Raw genomic sequence first — 20,816 nt, 5'->3', positions numbered from 1 at the left:
TCTACAGAGAAGAAGACTCCAAAGCCTCTCTGGGCAGCCTACTCCAGGGCTCTGTCACCCTCACTGTAAAGGAGTTTTTCCTCATGTTGAGGCAAAGCCTTCTGTGTTCAAGTTTGCAGCCATTGCTTCTTGTCTTATTGCTGCTGACCAATGAAAAAAGACTGGCCCCATCCCCTTGACACCCACCCCTCAGATATTTATAGACATTGATAAGATCTCCTCTCAGTCTTCTCTTCTCCAGACTAAACAGCCCCAGGTTTCTTACATAGACTCTACAAGAGAGTGCTCTGCTTTCTGTGGAGATCTTTATCACTCTCGCTATGTGACACCACAAGAAGAAAGAAGAATCCAAGAAGCAGCAATTCTGTGGGTTTCAAAGGAAGGTGGACACAGTTTTGAAATACTAACATTTCTTTTTGCTTGGTTGTTTGTTTGATGAAACGAACACTAGGTTTTGAAATACAGACTGTTAGTTCTTGTGAGTGGCTAAGAATGCACTAATTTCAGCAAGGAACATTTGTTTTTCTGCTGCACTTCTGGGTCTCCCAGGACTGTAAGGCCCGTTAGAGAATTAAAATAAAATGTCACTTTATTTGCTGACAAAGTGCAGCTCCCCAGCCTGGATTGTAGTGGCTATTTAACAGTGCACAACAGCACTATGCAGCAGCTTTAGTCTGGGGGGAAAATAGCCCCCATTACTCTACATGAAATACAGAAAGGAACAGAGTTGGAACGATGTTGGTCTAGAAGGGTCTCGTGCTTAAATAAGAGGCAGGCTGCCTTGCTTGGGCACTCAAAATCTGTTTGTTATGAGTGCTGCTGTCAAGGTAACACCATCTTCCTCCTAGCAAGGTGAACATCTTGACACATTTCCCCATATCAGGAGCCCTCTGCATATATTTGATGATGCTTGGGTGATAAGAAGTAGGCTTGTACTTGGGGGAGTGGGTAATGAAACATCACTCTTGTCAAAAATAGAATCCAGCCTGACACTCCTGATCCCACCTTGATGTACAGTGAGCGCTAATTATACTAATGCATTTATAGCTTATGAAATTTCCCAGTGACCTTTAGCTTATCTCCCCCACAACATGGTTTAATCTTGATCTGTTTGTGCTGAGAGAAAATATCACACTTGTTAATTATTCTGAGAAGCTTTGGGAGGCATCAGTAGGAAAGTGCACATGGATGTGTTTCACTTCATAGTTGACTAAATCAGCATCAGAAATTACCATAAATGAGCAGCAAGGTAGCTCCTGATGCACTTGCTGTATGTTCCCCAGCTTTCTTTTCACAGGCACTTGGCTGCCTCTCTACCAGCTGCTTCACAGGTTTGGTGAGATAGAAAGTTTAAAAACAAACTAGTAAACCCTGTCACTGTGTCCAAGTTTTGCTTCCTATTTGCCATTCTTGAGCAACATCTCAATTGAATATTTCACCTGGGATTCAAACTCCGGAGCTGGCTGCTTGGTGAAGACACAGCAATTACCAAGGGAGGCGTCAAGGGAACCTTTTAGAAATCAATGAGCAGCATACATCCTCTGACTTACCAAAGAAATTGATTAGCTCTCTGATGTAGTAAGAGAGATTTCCACAGTTCAATGTAAGAGACTTCCAAGTAGGAGTAAAGGTTTATTTTCAGGTGATACTGATTTCTGATGATGCAATGCCAAGATTCACCAGCGTTCTGCTCCACCCTGACAGGAGTGGGGAGCAAGAAGTTTACTGCTTCTCATGAGCCAGAGATTCAAACCTTGCTTGCATTTGTGGCTTTTTCCTGCATTTGTAGTTGGTATGAAGTAGGGCCTGCACTTTGAAGTGCCCAAGTCCCACTTACCTGACTGCAGTCACCCTGTGTGAGCAATTTGATGGGTTGGGCAGCATCTCATCCATTGTACAAGCTGCTAATTGAGCTCTGCAGCACTACACCATAGTGGGACAGAGTTGTTTAAAAAAAAAAGAAAAAGGACTATTTAAATAGATACCTCATTATATGGGAGATTTTAATAGTTTGCAAAGTCTCTGCTCCATTAAGATCATATCTTACAGCCAGCCTGGCATATCTGCATGAATGTCAGTTTATACTATCTCAATCTAAATATACGCTCATTTGATTTCATTTAATTAAAACCCAATAAAAGCTAGACAGATGTAATATAGCTAAAATAGCTACAGCATGGTATGAGCCCTACATTGCATCGAGTGTCCGACCTTCAATGAGTACATGATATATTACTATTCAGACGTAGCAAATACAGGTCGTAAAGGTCAAAGCAGCTTTGGAGTCTGACTTAGAGAGGGAGCTGAGGGATAGCTTAATTTCATCAGGCTCCTAGTGTGGAATAAATAGCTAGAGGTGAAGAAGCAGCATGTTTGGGAAAGGTGCTCTCTTCTGACACTCGCAGTTATGTGGGCTGGCAGTGCTCTGGGGGCTTCGGGCAGATCTCTGAACTTGCACTCATGTGCCCAAGGGTTCTGTGAATGTCAGTTTTTAGAGGTCTGTTCATCTTCTGTCAAGGTGCTAGAGGGTTTGTGGTTTAAGACAACCAAGCTGTCATTTTAGACTCTTTTAACCCCAGGGGACTGGTGTCTTTGTCAGGAGCAAATACACAGCTTATAAATTTGCCCTGTATCCTACCATCCCTCATTTACTAATTAATCTGTGTGTCCGTAGATGCATTTTTCTCATTAAACCTTGAGACATTTGGCATAACTCTTTAAATTTAGCTGGCTTTTTTCCCCATTTCTCTGCAATACCAAGATCTTTCCTCAAAGTAATGCTTAATTAATTTTCAAGTCCAGCTCTTGGGAAGTTTTGCCAGTATGTGTTGGGCTAATTGCTCTAGAGATGAGAACACACATAAATACAGGTTTTAATCTCCATTATCACAGACCAAGGCAAAAACAAGGTCTCTGATTCATGCTGGTTGTAGCAAAATTCTTCATTGCTCATCTTGCTAATACTTCCCACCTCTTGTGGAGAGGCTGCTTTCCTGCAAATGCAGTGGCTCAGGACAGCTCCCTGTTCTCCCCCAGGGTGCACAGCTTCGGTCGCTGACACAGGATCTAAGGCTCACTCTGGGCTGGGAAAACTCTCCAGCATGTTAGCTCATTTAAAACCTGTTTGGCTGACCTGATTTTAGAGCTATCTGGGCATCATAGTGTTGCAGGTGGTGAATATGTGAGTTCTGGCAGCACGAGTCAGTGCTACACCTCTAACCATGTTTACAAACCAGCTGGTGATGTGCCGGAAACTCTCACAATACAGATCAGATAGTGCCAATCCTTCGGAGTTCTTCTGTACAGATTCTTGAGTCACAGGCTCCTGAAGACTTCAAAGCAACTTGGATGGTATTCATACTCTCAAAGCTCTTGAATGCTTCCCTATGAGTTTCATAGTCTAAGAACTACTTTTCCACCTTGCTCTTACAAACCAAGTGTCAAATTAGAATAAATAACTATTCTCAGTGTTAATATACAGATATCTTTGCCATGTAAGGCAAGTCCAGAAATTGAGGGAGCCTTGTCATCTTTCATCTAGTGAAGAACTTGGTCTTACAATAAGTATCATTCTGGCTTAATCACAATCAATTATGGAACTGTGCCCTAGACCCTCATGTGGCTTGCAGGCAATTAAATACAAGTAAATTATCAGAGAGAGCTCTGCAGGTGGCTTCAGTCACTCTCTGGAAAAGAGGGTCCTCTAACAAAGAAGTAATGGAAGCTGGCTCACCAGATCATCTTGCTGCATTTATGCTTTCTGAGTTACCAGCAGGTGTTTTCATTTTAGTTTTGATCCTATAGCTAGAAGCATTACTTGTTTGGAAACAAAAGGAATACCCAACATATACAGAGCAACTTGGAAAAAGAGGTGGTGCCTGTCGCAATGGAACAGCAGTGATGGCTGTAGTCTACTTCAGTGGTGATAGCCAGCAGTCTGCAGCCAGCAGAAGACATTCTCCTTCTGGCAAGAAACAGCCTTGAGTCATATGGGCACCAAGTAGACCAAGGTGTGTAAGGACAAGACAGAAGAATAGAGGATGGATGCTTTCTTAGAAAGGACTAACTGGAGAAGCATCGAAGCAATATTGTGGTCAGCCAGTTGACAGCTGAAGTTTTATGTCCTGGAAGAGCCTGTGCTGCATATCTGGGTCTTGTGAGGCACATACAGCTGCGATGGGATCCATGCAAACTTCCTGTTAAAACTGGTGGCAAACAGGCAGTCTTTTCTGTAGCACTTCCACTTCTCAAAAATAATTTCCTCTAAAACTCTGCGAGGAAGGAGCAGTAAGCATGGTCAGTTCTCTGGGAGTCAGCGTTACGTTGCCAGAGTGCCCAGCTGCAGCCAGCCAAGGCCTTTCTCTGGTGTGGCTTTGGTAATTCAGGTTCTTACAAGGAAATGGTGCCTTGTTATGTCTGGGGTGAATTTGTATCATCAGAGTGAAGTCCCTTCTCTAACAGAGCCTTTCCTCCTCCACACTGGGAAGTACTGATGCAAATAGTCTTATGGGATTTTCCAGTGCATCATCCTATGTTTTGCCTTGTTTTGGGTGCCTAACTGTGTGCTTCCAGATAAGCATTCATTCCTGACTGGAGTGCATGTATGGGTAAAGTGAGTGTCTGTCACCAAATAAGGGAAATAAATGCTCCTAGCTTAGAATTGTTTCAGGCCTTGCAAAGACAAGGCATTGAGTTTGAAGTTTGATCTTTGCATAAAGCAGCATGGTGGTCACAGGGCACTAGTTGGCCTCAGCAACCATTCAAGTAGTGGCACCTCCATCACTTGATGGACTCTTCTAGTGATACCATTCTGTGGCCTATGTGCTGTGATTTGATCCCTCTGAGGGACTCTCTGAAAGGACAACAGCCAGAGATGCTTTGTCATGTGATGTGAAAGGCAAATGGAAATTTTTCATTCCTTCTGGATGAGGAAATCTGAGGTCCAGCAGAAAAGACTTGTGCTGCACTCTCTGTAACGATGTCCTCTGAGTGAAGACTGAATGTCTTAACTTCTCAGAGGTGAGAGAGACCCAGAACAAACACTGTGCTAAATGCAGCAAGCCTCTGAGCTGCTCCCACAAGGGTTGGCTTACATTCAGAGGCCAGGAGGGCTGGGATTTAACACAGGCAAAACCCGAGCTGGTCGCACGTTTCAGGGGATCTGCTTCAAGTATACAGTTGCTCCTAGAGCTCTGTGTAGACAATTGCATATTAGAGAAAAGGTTTAGCCTCTACAGGGAGTAGATGTAAAGATTTGCTGCAAATCTTTTCATTTCTAGGGCAGAACAATAAACCCTATTGCAGCCAAATGAGAGAGAAGGAAGTCCTGTTTTCTGCCCCTTAGGCTTGTACTCAAACTCATTGCACCATTCCCGTGGGAAGTGACACACTGTGGTGACGCTTTTCTGAACTCTGAGAATTGTGGAGGGGGGCGGGAGGGGAGAGTCTCTAGACCAAACAGAACAGAAATAACACTTGGCAAACTTTCCAAACAGGCAAAGAGAAATAACCCTGTTTTCCATGGCTGTGCTATTTCATATGAGTATCTCTGGATATAACCATTCTGTCAAGGGTAGTCGCAGTTACTAAGATAGATAAATAAGCAGCAGATTTATTGTTGCAAGAGAGAAATTACCTACAACTTCAGTCACTACAAGATCTTCCCTGATGCTTCAGTCATCTGTGGATAAAAAGCATCAGAAAATATAACCAGACATAAAGTTAAAATGGGGTAATGTCATCTTGGCAGAGGAAAATGCTGAAATGAGTACTCTGAATTGCTGCTCCTGCTTAAAGAAAGGACTCTGCCTAAAGGAAGGGTATTTAGGAAAGATAAAGAATAAGTATAAATATTGTAATTACTTTCTAAGAGGCAAGTTAAACATGCTTAAAGTATGCCTTCTTTGTATTTACAGAAATTCTTTTCTGTCTTTCTTTCCCATTGGGTGATCATTGTTGTGGATAATGGAATGAGCTGTAAATCTGAGATACACGACACTCTTGTATGCATACTGGTATTTATTAATCAATACACTGAACATGATTTGACACACTGTGTCCTGTTTAACCCTGTTTTTCTGTCTGTTTAAACTCCTCAGTTTTCTTTGGTAAGTGCTTGGTATTCAGATCTTAAAAATCTGCATAAAACCAACACATACCATGAACTGCCTACAGATTAAATCTGCATGAATCTCTCCCTTATACTAACAGCCTTCATATGTGCAAAATAAGACCATGGGGACAAAAAGTGGGGATTAGAAGGGTTCCCTGCCAATTTGCCCAGCTGGAGCATCCCTCCTTCAGTCGTGCTTCATTATTGATTGCACACTGAACTCAAGACACTGACCGGTGGATCCTGCACTTGCTAAACACATTGACCTCATAAAACAAACCTTTATAGATCGTTGCAATAGGATAACTTAACCTTACAACCAGAGAAGCCCTCCTTATAAGAAACTCTTCATTATAGCATGTAAAATTATCTCCAGTGCCTTATAAAGAGGGTAGGGTTTCATTTCTCCAGCTACTACCCAAATTAGGCAGGAACAGTAGAGGTCTGGCTAGCGTGCCATTGTTACCAGAAACGACTTCATTTTGAAGTATTTCTTTATGTAAAGTTAATTCTGCGTGACACCAATTTCATTGCCGGAGGGAACCTGATGCAGGGGTTATGTGAATGCAGAGAATGGCTCAAAACTGATTTGTTCCGCTCTCCCCTTAGTTTAATTTCTTTAAAGGAGCAGATTTTGTCCCACTGGTCATTCTAACCCCAAAGCAAAATCGCACCTAGCGCCTGCAATCATGCGCTTTCCACGCCTCCTGCCCAGCACACTCACAGTCACACAGCCCCCAGGACACCCCCTTCTTGTTCTGTTTGAGGAATGAAGGGGCACTGCACCATCTTCCCAATGTATCCTTCATCTCAACTGCTTGAACAGTGGTGTGGGTGAATGCAAGTGGTGAGGCCAGCAATGCCACCTTGGCAGCTTAGTTTGGCCCGCACTCGTGAGGGTAGTGGCTTTAACGGCAAGATGCAGGGCTGGATGCTGCACTCCCAGAAGCAATGAGCTTTACTAACCTCCCGAGAGTGTCACTCTGACTTTTATTGCACATTGGTTTCTTTTTGTTTATTCCTGTCGCGCTAATACAAGTTCTATCTTTAAAAAAACTCACTGCTTTTTAGTTATAATTTTCTTCCTTTCCTCTTTGTACTAATGCTTCTCTCTAATCTTATTTGCATTCAAATTACCTCACCAGGTGGTACACCGATCAGAGGTAAGAATGCCGAAATGTGCCTCCAGTTGTCACGTCACTCCATCTCCTGTCTGCCTTGTCCCTTCTCCTCTGATGTTTCTCATCTCCAGCTTTTACTCTCAGCCCTAACTCTGCCAGCGCTGTCGCTCATCTACACTCTCCCAGTAGCGTGTTTATTTTGGTTGGTTTTCAGCGTGATTTCTTGTAGACTCATCCATTGCAATTGTGCACTGTTGGAAGGGGGTTATTCAGTGGAAAGTTTGCAAACTGGAAAATGATCCCTCGCTTCTGCCAAGGGAGTGGTGACGTCTCCTGCAGCTTCTGCAAGTCTCTGAACTCCCCGTGCAGTTGTGGCCTCTGAGGTTTTGTGTCTAGGGGGTTTTAGATGGATTGCTTTGGTGTAAGTGTAAAGGGGTAACGTTTTCACAAGAGAGCATTCAAATTCTCTGCTTCTAGGCATGAAAATAATTTCTTGAAAGTTTGAGCAAATTCAGCTCTGGGATAAGGAAGACCATAGTTTGCATTCCTCATGTTTGCCTTTCAAATGTGCCTGCCCTCTAATGTGGCATCAGCGTGGAGAACCACTGACCCAGACCCCGATTTCTGAGCTGGACACACCAGTGGTGCTTAGCAGCAAAAGGTTTGTTTTAAATAGATGAATCAGAAGCACATCTGGTTGCTCTAAGCTTTCATTAATTAAACCCACCTCTAGTCTGACAGCCCAGTGTACACATTCTCTGGCTAGTTTTCACAGCCTGTATGCACCAGTAATGACTTTCCAATTGGAGTGTTGTCTTTTTTAGCCTAAATACTCAAAACTGTCACTTTAGATAAACTTCAGCATGTCAATGAGCATTACGTGTGAAGGCCCTTCTGAATTCTCTTGTGATTTTGGTTACCCCTGTTGACTGACCCCTGAATCTCTCGACAGAATGACTGCCACCTACAAATCAACATGACCTCGTTTGCTCAGTTTTCCCCCATCTCCCCTTTCTTCCTCCTTTTCCCTGAATCACTGCTGGAAGTTAATAATCTGACTTTTTGTAACTGGTTCTGCTGCTGGGGGTTAATGTTTTCAGCTCCTGTTAAGTGATTTTAAAGTAAATGTGAATTGCTGTTCAATGCTTATTTGCATTAAGTTGCCTTTGTAGCAAATCTGGGTCAGGGAGGAAGACTGCAAACCTTTATATATGAATGGGCTTATATATCTGTCATTCCTCCCTTTGGAATGCTGGAGATTGACAGCTGTGATGTTACAAGCTCCTTAAACTATTTTCTTCATCTGCTATTCCTGCTGCAAATCCTGAAATGGAGCGGCAGAGCGAATGCTAACTGGCTGTGTGCTCTGAGCTGCCAGCCGTGTGCCCGCCCTGCCTGATGACATTAGTGACTCAGCACCAGAACCACATGGATGCTCCATACGTCCTGCTTGGGAACCGAGCGCATCTCTGTGAAAAGAACCATCCATCTCATGAAACATTAGCTCCCTGCACCCCACTCCCCTTCCCACCCCTGTTTGAGTCCTGATGAGGTCTTTTAAGAATGTTCTTGACGTTATTTAAAATATGTGTCCCGTTTGAATGTCAAAGATGACATTTCTGTGAGAGCAAACAGAAGCCACGTGCTGCTCTCTGGCTTCTCCCAGAGGATTTCTGTCAGCCTAATGCCTTCTATTTAAAATGGAGGTCATTGAATTTCTAAAGATAATGACAGATTAGATGAAAGTGCTTTTATGATGGTGAGGTTGTGTCCATGTAGAAGTGACTGTTCTGCCATGTTCTATACCCAGCTGCACTCTTGTTCCTCATTAAGGTAAGTTTGATGCTTTGGAATCCATTAATTTGATCTGAAAGGAAGGGTGATCTAATGACTCTTAACGAACCCTTTTGGTAATAATGTTGGGGGGGGGGAGGGGTGGCTTTGGTCTGATTTAATTGCTGCTGTGACTGTGTTGCTAGGAGTTGTGTGTCTGGAGTACTTGGGAGGCTGGAGCATTACCCAAGGCCTTTGTGCTGGTGCAGCAGAGAACTCACTCGCAGGAAGCAGTGTGTGGTTAGTGAGAAACTTTACAAGGCGCCCATCTGAACAGGAGACTTTTCACTCTAAAACACCTCGTTTGAATTTACTGCCACATATTTGGTCTTTTCCATCCGTGACATCTCAGACTTCCCTGAAATGGGAGGAGCTTCCATCTGTAATTCAGAATCTCCATTTTCAGCTTCACTCTTCACTCTCTGGGACAGTCTCAGAAGAGTAATTTAATCTCAAAATTCCTATTTCTTCCTCAGAAAGACATGGAGCTGCAGGTGCCCATCTGAATACACAATAGCTGGCTTCTTAAGGTGACCCACAGATAGTAACAGCAAATCCATGTTTATGCAAATTCTGATCTATTCTTATTTTCAGAGTAGAAGATGTTCATTTTCAGCATGTCTCTGGAATTGAACTTGCTCGACCTTTAGCAAAACCTGGCTGCATTTTCCTGCCCTAGGCTCTAAGAGAGAGCAGAGTATGGTTATGTTTCTAGTGGGTGCTGGACTGAATGTTCATTAGATTGGATGCACATGAGGAGGTAAAGAAATACTATCTCAGGCATTATTCCTCCCCAGTCAGATTTACTGGTTACCTTTCTGTCACCACAGGACATATCTGAGGTTCTTATGCATAAGAGTACTTCTTCCCAGCAGACATCAGCATAGCAGAGGTCTGTCTGAATTACCTTTAGATCATCTCACTTGGGTGTCGATGCTGTCTACCTGGGAAGCCAGGTAAACACCCACACCGACTTAAATGTAGCTTCAGCTAAACCTTTTCCATTTCCAAGCAAACCACTTTGTATATGATAGGAATTTTGTCTCCTATTTCCTGAGCTTTCCCAGTTTAATATATATACATATATATATATAAAGAAAAAAGCAAAAGGAAAACAAATAAAAAATGTGATGATATGCTTGCAGAAACAGAAAGTGCTGGGGGGAAGCTGTGTGGGGTAGTGCCTGGAAATGTTTGTAATGCCATGTTTCTTGCTGTCAGGATTTAGACTGACTCATGTCCTTTTAGAAGCAGACATAGGCATTACTGTGCATTTGACAGTGCTGTAGTTTTGCTTCCAATGCAGAGTCCCCTGAGATTTCCTGTACCTGCCGGGGGAGAGATCAGAGCACCCTGAAACTTCACTAAGGAGAGACCTCGTGCTGCGAACATGTTGTGTCTTCTCTGCTCCCTCTCTGCCCATGTGTAGCTCGGTAGCAGCAGTTGAGTGCTATCAGCAGCTGCCTCTGGTGCACAGGAGACTGATTCCTCTACAGCACTGCCATCCAGAAGGTCCCTTCCATGCCAATCACCATCCTCTCAGACATAAGGACCATAATGAACACTAACAATGAAAATCTATTTGTAGTTACCTTGCTTTGTGTAATTGGCAGTGCAGTGGCTCACAGGGACTAAGTGCAGTCCTCTCTAACAAGTAGGAGATGCTGCTGTCATATTACAAGGAGTAGTGAATAGGGAAATGCTTGTTTTCATTATTAGTGACTCTTGTGTGGGTTTGGTGTCTTTAGGTTTTTCACAACTCCTACAGCAAATGTTAGTTATTTTGGGCAGTAGCCAGGGTGTTAAAGTCCAACTTCCTCATTGTTGGGGCTTCACAGCATCTCTTTCTCCACTGTATTCACACTTACGAGACCTTATTTGCTGTAGGCTTGCCTCTAACCCTGCTGCACACCTCTCTTGATTTTATTAGGAGGATTGTCCTTCTCTGGAAGGGAATTTTTAGAAGTGGCATTAGAACCCACACCTGAGCACTCTCTGAAGAGGTGTCAAAGAGTACTGCTTCAGAAAGAGGCAGTGTTTCTGTGGAGGAAGCTGGTGTGAGGCAAAGGGAAAAAGAAAGGGAAGAGTTTGGGTAGCCACCTGCCCCAGTGTGCAGGGTAGGCAAAATTTATCTCTTGCCTGGGAGGAAGGGACCTGGTTAGGTGGCTGAGTTCATTAACATCTGCATTGCAAGTCCATTTCTTAGATGAGTGCGGTGACTGCAGCCTGGTTTCTCTGGCTCTTGGGTACTTACTTGGCATTTCATCCTGTCTTTTAATTTTATAACCAGGGCAAAAGGTCAGTCCCCCAGTTCTGAGCCAGGGAGGCTAAGACTGTGTCTGTAAATGCCCTGTTAGGGAAATGGAGTTGTTCCCACTGCTGGTGGTGGAGCTCCAGCCTTGAATATATACAGAAGAGTGTCATCCCAAGACCTACTATGTTTTACCTCCATGCAGTGTTCTCTGGTCGAGGAGAGCACAAGTACCCCATGAGCTATGGAACATGATTTCAGAGAGGTCAATTTGTATGGCGGCTCAGAGCTTTCTACAGTCAGTTTGTCACCTAGAGGAGAGAGTGGCATGCCCTCAGTGGCACAGCAGTACCCAGCACTGCCAAGAAGCAGCCCTTATCAGAATCTGCCTTCACCCTGCTCTCCGTGTTCAGTGCACTTCTTAAATGCTTATTTTAACCACTGTCACTGCAACTAATGATTCTGCCTGAGCACAAGTATATTTGAATAGATGAGTATCTAGGAGAGCTGGTAACGGGGCTGCTGTCTGTGTCTGAGTTTAAAAAGAAAAAGCTAGGGGAGGAGGGAAGGGCCTGGCAAAGTGATTTCAGCACAGAGTAAAGAACCTATAAGGGATGCTTGTCAGTCAGCAGGGCCAGCTCATGTCCTCAGCCCTAGAAAGCTTTGCCTTGTCACCATCTTCCCTGGCGCTGGAGAGCAGCCAAGAGTTTTTCTCAGGAGCTGTCAGCTCTCTGATAAGCTGAAATGTGTTATCAGAAACAGATCTGAGCCGCAAGTGAGATTGACATGACATCACAGCGTGGTGAGGAATGGCTGCCCTTCTTCTGCTGGAGCCTTACTGTGGTTCACAACACTTTAGGAGACAGTGGAGGTTGAGTGGAACTCAGCAGGGAGAGGTTTTGCCCATGTACTGCTGCAAAGCCCTACGAGCTCCCAAACAAGCTGTTCACTGCTCCTCTTTGTACACATGTGCATGTCTGGATGGTCCTCACGTGTCTGCTGAAGCCGTGCTATCCGATACCACATCAGGACACAGCCATGAGAATGAGAACAAGGCGCCTGGCACTGGAGCACTGGGGAAGTCCATATGAGAAGTCTGCAGTAACATCCTGTGTGAACAACACCTTACTCAGCAATTTGTGCAGCATAATTCCCAAAGCAATGAATAAAAATAAATCAGCCTTGCTAGACCTGATTTGCAGAGGTGCAGAAGATAGTAGTATGAGATGTTGACAGGGCTAGGAAGAGAAAGCAGGTCCTTTGCCCTTGTCAAAGCAAAGAATTCGCTATGCTCTTGGGGGTCTTTGGATACAGTTTCCATGAACTTGAGGGGAAGGAACTCAGGACTGAGTTCTTCCTTTCCAGTAGCTCCTTGTGTCCTGCCCAACCTAGACCTGAATCCTTCAAGAGATAGAGTTATTGCCTTTCTCTGGGATGACTGAATTACAGCCTGGAGTCTTGGGTTATTTTTTCCCAAGACTCAGATGCATTTATCATTCCAGCTTTCTGATCCCAGCAATGTCTGAACTTCTTAACTGTGAGATCCCCTGCACTTTCTTGTATTCATCACATAGTTGTAGGTTGTTCTTCATGAAAACACCTGTTGTCCCAGTTTGCCTGATCCTTCCACTTTCTGCTAGCTGTCAGCTATAGTGTGGGATCTGTGTGTTTGTTTAATGATGATTTATTGTAGTAACTCTTTTCTTCCTGGTTCACTTGAGAGGTTTTCATTAACTTCCATCTGCTTTCTGGGTTCTCCCTTGCTCCTGATGCATCATAGTCGGCATAGTTGTGCCAACCCAGGCAAAACCAGAATCCCTTACCCAGTGTCCCTGAGCAGTTTGCAGGCAGCTGCTGACACACGTTACATGTTTATAGTACGATGCTAGAAATTGGTCCACATTGGCTACAGGATCGACAGACAATAACAGCACGTTATCTGAAACTCCCTCCTGCCTTCATTTTCTTCATCCTCTGATGTTTTCCTCTTCTCCAGAACTTATATTGAGGTCCCTAGAGATAAAATGTAGTTGACTAACCTATAATTAAGAGGCGTGATGATCACAAGCATAAGTACCAGTGATATGTGTTAAATGTCTAAAAGGAGTGTATAAAACAGCAGAATTATCTAGGGATCTTATTTTTTCCTAGGCAGACACCACTGCCTGTCACTTGAAGCTGGTTCTGCTTTCAGCCCAGCCAGCTGATGAGGGCTAAATCAGAGAGTCTTCCTCAGGGTGGTGACATCCACTTGTTTTAATTTGTTTGGTTGTTTTGTGGGGGTTTTTAAGTTTTGCAGCAAACAGCTTTCCCCAGCCAAGTCTGATGCAAGCATTTGCAATGAACTCTGCAACACATGCTTGCCCATAGAGTAATGAGCAGAAATTAAAAAGGGGATAATAAATGGTGAGTGCCAGGAAAATCTTCCTGACAGAGAGCATAACCAAGCTGTGGCATCAATTCCTTGAGGAAGTGGTGAAAGACCTATCACTCGGTGCATTTAAAATGGGATTGGACAGAACATAAGTACATTTACAACTGGGAGCAGTCCTGCCCTGGCCCTCAGGGATCCACAGGATAACCTAATAGGTCTTTTCCATTTCTAGATTCTCTGATTCTCAATATCTTGTCAGTGCTTGGAATTTTCATCCTGCTCTACTGCCTGTCATGTTGCTGTCTACTCAAAGATTTTTTTTCCCAGACAGCCTATAGAAATCCAACATTCTCCCTGAATTAAGCAACAGTGCTCTGTATGGTCTAGCCTGTGGGTGTCCAGAGAGCACCATAGCTAGGGAAAGCTGGCATATCCTTTTGTTAATAGGTGGAAAGACTTCTGCAAGCAAGCTTGCTCTGTCTAGCTGAAGTGGCGTTTCCAGCACTAATGCAACAACAGGGAGGGCTCAGTACATCATTTTTATTATATGGCAGAACCCAGGGAAGTTCATTTTTCCCTATGACATATAGACTTAGGCTACAGTTTCAATTTATCCTTCTAAATAATGTAGGTGGCAGTGGTTGATTCACATTAGTTTTTCTTCTGTTCTGATGATATGAAAAACTGAGTTTGACCTCTGCAGCTTGAACTAGCAAGAAGGGAGAAGGCAATTTCACCAGCTATTCTCAGCGCCACTCTCAGTGGTCGTTTTGAACTGTGGCAGGCAAAAATGAGTTCAAATCCTTACAAGCAAAGGGGTTAATGTTTTCCATAAGTTCAGTATATAGTTTGTGAGCAGAGTTCCCTTCTTGCAAGCAATCCTAACCAACAGAACTTGAGCACTTGGAGGCACTTCAAAAATGATTCCCACATTGCCTGGAGGAAGCAGGCTGAACATCAGCCACTTCAGTGCTTGCCCAGTGGCTGCTCACTGCTGCAGGGCCAGCTTGCCGTCACATGCATCCTGCCTCTTTTTTTCCCTGTGTCCATCTTTCAGTTTGCATACAGCATGTGCTTAGGGGAGTTCACCTGTAACCAGTTTTGCAGTCATCTGTGCTAGGCAAGAAGACTAACCTCCTAGGCTGAGCAATGCGGGATATTAGTGGAAGAGGCTGAGCGAGTGAGAGAAAACTACCTCGACCAGCACTCATTTCCACATCTTGGGTACTCTACAGGTTCCCCATGCAAACTGCTACTCTGTACTCTGGCAGTAATCACAGTTATTCAGATATGACACTCATACTTCTGGTACTCTGGGGAACCTGCAGGCTGACCCAAACAACTGTTCCTGACCCAAAGCTGAAGGAGCAGGCACTGCTGGGACCATGGGAGGGTGGCTTTCATGCCAGTGCCATGCAGCAAAATGGGTGTATTGCATTGGTCTCTATCTTTGATGTCTCAGCCTGAGTTTCTGTTAATCTTTTCTATATCACATACAATGAAATCTGAAAGAACAAGGAGATCACTAACATGGAGAAGGCGGGCAAAAGGCAAAGTGTTTCCTCAGAAAGAGTTGTCTGTTGGAAGGAGGGGTGGTGAGGTGGGAGGGGTGGGAGCCTGCCAGTTTCTGCAGGAAGGTCACAGTTTGTTGTGTATTAGCTAGACATTGTGTGCATCCAATAAAAAACAAACAGCTAAAGTTAGTGTGCTTTGTGCTTGGCTGTTTTGAGTACAGGCTTATTAAAGTTCCTTTTATTAGAAGTCCCATACGGAGCTGTAATTAATATGTGTGTATGTGTATATTTTTTCCCTTCATTGAAGCAATGGATCTAAGTGGTTGGGGCGGTTGGAAATGTATCAGTAACCAGTTCCCTGTACATGAAGAAAACAATTTCACAAGCTTCTGATAGCAGGCTGGGTACCTTTTGACTGCATGGTGGTATCCTGTGGGTCCAGGGAATGTCACATTGTATTTATCCAGGAAGATACTTCAAAAGCGTGGGGCACGGCCTTCCTTTTCTGAGGCTGGTGGTTTGATTACCAGATTTACCATAACCTGAATTGTCTGTGTCATCTTGTTTGTGTACAGGAGCTCTGCAGATAGAGAACAGTGAGGAATCGGACCAAGGCAAATATGAATGTGTTGCAACCAACAGCGCAGGAACCCGCTACTCTGCCCCAGCTAACCTGTATGTTCGAGGTAAGAGCAGCTTCCACCCAAGGAGGTCACTCGCTTCCTCCTCAAAAGGCTCCATAGCTTTCACTGGAGGAGTATGTCCACTGTCTTAGTGCCCTGATCACACTTTGTGGATTGTGTGATGTGGCCTTTTGCTCAAAAACCAAGAAGTTCAAGGATATCTTTGATCCACATCAGGTTTGACTCACATTTCCATTAATCTGATTTTGCTGTTCTATGTTATGTATAATGCTGAAATGTAGGAAGAGTTGGGATTCCTTTCTCCTTTGAACTCTTTGTGTCATAACTATTTTAATTGGGATTAAGGGGTTCTTAATCGTCTTAATATAAACTAACCTTTGGTAGAGTAATGTCAGACTGGTCATGCTCTGATAAGCCAGAGGTGCTCAGTTATAGGTGAGCCAATATCTAGGCCTCTGCTTTGGAATGCATGTCTTTAAAAACTGAACAGCTTTTTGGAGTTGTCCTAATCCATCTTACATGCATCAATGATTGAGCCTCTGGGTATTAATGGCTCACGCTGGGAACCTGCTGGAAATTAGCTGCAATTCATGTAAAGTGATTTTTCTAATGGTTATGTTGTGTTGCCAATTTAAAACTGTTTTCAACATACCAAAATAACTAGGTTTTACTCTAGAGCAGTCTCCTGCCAGTTTTCTTTTTCTGCATTAAAGATGTTTGAGTTAGCTTGGAGAGAAGCAATGGCTAAATTCCCTCTACAATTTTCTGTTAATTTTGGCAAGAAAAAAAAAGTGTTTCTTCATATGAAACTCTGTATAACCACAGCCACTGCTCAGGATCCCCTGGGAAACGTAGTTATGGATTTTCCCAAGAAGAAAAAAGATTCTTGTGCTGGTGCAACCTACTGTTTGTTAGGAAGTTAGAGCCAGATTTTATTTCCACATAGTAAATCAACTGTGTAATGATAAAATCTCATCTTCATTTCTTCCTTCCTCTGTTTTGAAAAGACAGAATACAGCCTTAAAGTCGTATATGCAGTGGTTCGTATGGAAAGAGCACATAAGAATTAAGTCTTCATTCACATGCTGTGTATTTGCTTCTAGGGCTGCCTTCTGGCATTGTTTTCTTTGCTTATTCTAGGGGACTGATTTTTTTTATTTTGCAGCATAATTTGAACTCTAAGAGTCTTTGGAAGACTGAAATATCCAATTAAACATATTCAGAAGATGAAGCTATATCTATGCAGTGGAATCGCTCATTTTACTCTCGCAGTGTAATTATGGATGATTTTAAACTCCTTGTGTTCTTGCAAGTTCATTTTTCAGGCAAGCTGAAATAAAACTCATCCCAGATTGTCACTTTGCACTCTGAGAGAAAGGATCCTAGTTACCAGGCTGGCTGTGGTTTCATAGGTTTGTGTGTCTATCCAGCCGTTTTGCTGCAGCATCTGGGATGCTTCTGCTTCCTGTGATGTGTTCAGACTCTCAATGTACTGTCTGTAGAGGTGTGGCTGAAAAAGGGCACAGGAGCCTCAAGAGGTAGAAAAATCTCTTAACAGCTTCCTTGTTTCTTACTAATGAACGCTCTTTATTTAGCAAGTGACTCCTGTAGGACTGAGGAGTTTACTGTGTTTTACACTTGGCTTGCTGCTCAGCAAAATTCATCCATCCTGTTTGGACTAGGAATGGCCCTTGGATGGTCTGCACATGTGAGAGGATCCTGACTTTCACTGAAGGAAGTACGTTCTTAGGCATGTGCTTTGCTATTTTAACTGCCATTTCCTTACACATCAATTTTTGGAAGAAGCCTTTTTACTGCACATAATCTTTACAATGTCAGTTGCCAACCTGTGTAATCCTGGTAAAGCCTCGTTGTATGTTGAAGACAGATACGCTGTGAATTATTATCAGATGAAATGCACTGTATATGCCAGGGCCTAGATGGTATTTGTGTTTACAGCTTCTGGTAGCTGTAAATGTCCTGCAAAATATCATGCTGTTAATGTATTAGTTAATGACTTCAAAAAGTCAAACTGAGAACAATATTTTGTTTCTTTAACAAACAAAGGAGAACAAACTGAAAACGCTTTACTTTCTCAGGTCTCGGATGCAGAATAAAGGAATCCCTGGTTTTTTTCTTCTTGTAATAGTCCTACAGTGTTGTCATTAGACGGATCAATGACTTCCAGTAGGGTCTTCAGAAAGTGCTTGCATCTTTACTAGAGAAGACATTAATTAATGCTAAATTACAGTGGCAATTAAGTGTGTCGGCTGCAGCACCACTGCATGGTGGTTTCACAGTGATTGACCTTATTGCAGTGAATACCCAAGCAGTTGGCCACTTTTCTCAGAAAGCATGGCTGAGCACTGAGCAGCAGTATTAATTTCCACCCTGTGCAGTTCCCAGGACTGCTTGTGTCTGCTCTCATTTACAGCCTATTGGGGTTTGGGTTTTTTTAACAGTTCAAATGTTTGTTTGTCTCTTAGCTCTTGGGGTTTATATTTTTGATCATGTTCTCCCCTTTCCTAGCCTCGCAGGCAATCCTCTGTACGTGTGCTGTGCTAGAAAGCACAGGCTCATTAGCATCTTTATCATACTTTTCATGCTAACAAAGGAAGGTACTGGCTGCTGAGAAGAAGTATCCAGGCACTGCTTAGGGCTTCCTATATCAATGAAACAACAGGAGGAGGAAGGAACAGGCTATGCCGGTGTCTTGTCTCTGTGAATCCTTTAGAGCCAGCACTTCTGCACAGATGGACTTCATTAAAAGTTAAAACATTTCCACACCAGGGATTTGTAAAGGAAAATGGATGCATTTTCCTTGAAGCTGTTATTTTCATCTTACTAAGTGTGCTGGAAAGTAACCCTCCTAAGCCTTCTGCTTCTGGACTGACAGATCTCTCTGTCAGCTGCTGCAGAGCTGGGATAGAGCTAGGGGTCAGTGCTAGGGACTGACCATCTTCCACTGCTGCTTTTCAGCCCTCCATGCAAAGAGGGTTGCAGAAAACATCCAGACCATAAGAGGAGCAATAATTAATGAAAGAAAGGTCAGGGAGCCAGGTGGCTATCTGGGCCATGGCAGGGTCTTCAAAGTGGGGTACAGTGGCATATTTCTCCACTGCCCTTTCAGCACAAGCATGTTGCCCGTATTGATCTGATATTACCATTACTGCCATGTACCACAGTACATTGTAACAATGATTAGATCTGGGACTTGATGGTGCTGCAGGGAGAAGAGAAGGGAATAGAAATGTATGGAAGATGTTATTCCTCTAATCCAGAGAGCTTACTATCTTAATTTAGCAGCAAAAATCTGAGAAGTTGGTTCAAGATATGTAAGAAATTGATTTAAGAGTAGAAGACAGATTAGCTCTAGTGTGTGTGTGGGGAGAGGTGATGTCATTTCATCATGCTCACTGGGACTATAGTATAATTTCACTGATGCACCTGTGCTATTGGGTTTTTATGAACATATTTCACTCTTCATTTGCCTACAGCTTCAGGGACATCTACACAGAGAGGAACATTTTCAGCCAAAAGTCTTTTCCTCTAAGATGCCTGCCAAGGTGGTGGCCTGTGTGGTGCTCTGATCAATAGCACCACTGTTACTTGACTCTCCCTGTATGAAAGGGTTTTTTTCTGCCCTTCTCATCATTGTCTACACATGGCATTATTTTTTTTTCCTTTTTAGTGAAGCAGATGAGCAAGAAAACTGTATAAGAATATCCTTGGAATTCACTGGATGCGTTCCCCAGTGCTGCTCACAGCAGTGAGAAACACAAATGCTTTTATAATAGTACTTATTGGACCATTGGCTGCATACTTCCCATCAAGCAAGAAATCTGCTGCCCAGTTTTCTCTTCTTAAGTGCTGCCTTTGAGGTCTTCAGGGCACAGTCCAGTAGGACAAATGCATCAAGTTCCCTAGCCCGAAATGCTACACCTGCTGTAGAGAAGCAGCTGCACAGGTGTTCCAAAAAGAACAAAAAAGAAGACCATTTAAACATAAATTGTATCCTCTGACCCCAAATCACAAAATAGTAAATCAGACTGCAGTAGATAGAAACGGTGTTACTGCAAAAATCTGTGGGTTTGTGATCTGTTCTCTGAAAGGCCAGGCCAGCTTTGGGTTTGGCAGCAGGGAAATCTACTTGGAATCTGGAAGTTTATTTGCTAAGTTTCACTGAGTAACCATCACCCAAAATTAATTTAGGGTTGTGACTCTGTCCCTAGCAGTGATTCTCTGGCTTTCGTGGGGTTTTAGACTTGGGGACTTGGCAACATCTTAGGCTCAGGCACAGGGGGAGCTCACCAGAATGGCTTCTTGTGGCTGTATGTTGCTTACTGCAGCAGGGACCTTGTGTAAATAATAATAATTCTGAATGACTGACATGGGCCTGGAGCAGCGGGACTTGAAGCCTTTAAAAAGAACATTTTCTGCTTATGAAATATTAAACCAGCTAAGATAGCAACAGCATTCAAAGCTTGATGCTACTGCCAGGAGAAGAGTAGAAGCTGAGGACAGTGGTCAAACGCTCAGCCACCCAAACCGAGGTTGTCTGGGAAATAGCTAAATAAGAAGGAACACATCTGTTTGTGACCCAGCTGTAATGCACACTTCTGGCAGCAGGCACTGTTAAACCTGCCTCTCATCAGAGCTGATGGAGGTGACATTGCTTGACCAGAGCAGGGCACTGCTGGAGCTTGAGGGCCTGGCAGTGACCATAGAATCAACCAGACTGAAAACATCAGTGAGAGAGATACCTGTATGACAAGAAACACAAACAGGCAGTTACAGGCAGTTTAATCAGACTGTATGAGCCAGGCTGCTGCCTGGGACAGATGCCTGCCCTGGACCATCAGAAGTAAAAAAAGGCTGCAAGAGAGGCCACAGAGTTACTACCCCTCAGCAGTCGGTACATGGTTGAGGCTGGTTATGAAGGGCTGTGATCTCCCTGTATGCTGTCT

At 43.6% G+C, this 20,816-nt stretch overlaps 1 protein-coding gene across 18 annotated transcripts in view; it reads left to right on the top strand.

The window, feature by feature from the left end:
* PTPRF (protein tyrosine phosphatase receptor type F) overlaps window positions 1–20,816 on the top strand; it is a 401,799-nt gene that overhangs the window by 291,628 nt on the left and 89,355 nt on the right. For 10 of the 18 annotated variants that reach the window (XM_064147753.1, XM_064147756.1, XM_064147765.1 and 7 more), the window contains exons 7-8: window positions 7,258–7,275; window positions 15,781–15,891. In XM_064147753.1, coding sequence (XP_064003823.1) covers window positions 7,258–7,275; window positions 15,781–15,891 — 129 coding nt within the window. The remainder of the gene's footprint in view (window positions 1–7,257; window positions 7,276–15,780; window positions 15,892–20,816) is intronic. The other 8 variants (XM_064147770.1, XM_064147762.1, XM_064147760.1 and 5 more) reach the window with 1 other exon arrangement.

The sequence above is a fragment of the Pogoniulus pusillus genome, chromosome 8, assembly GCF_015220805.1.
Source record: "Pogoniulus pusillus isolate bPogPus1 chromosome 8, bPogPus1.pri, whole genome shotgun sequence".
NCBI lineage: Eukaryota > Metazoa > Chordata > Aves > Piciformes > Lybiidae > Pogoniulus > Pogoniulus pusillus.
The sequence above is the reverse complement of the archived record's forward strand: the minus strand, read 5'-3'. Positions and strand labels throughout refer to the sequence as shown.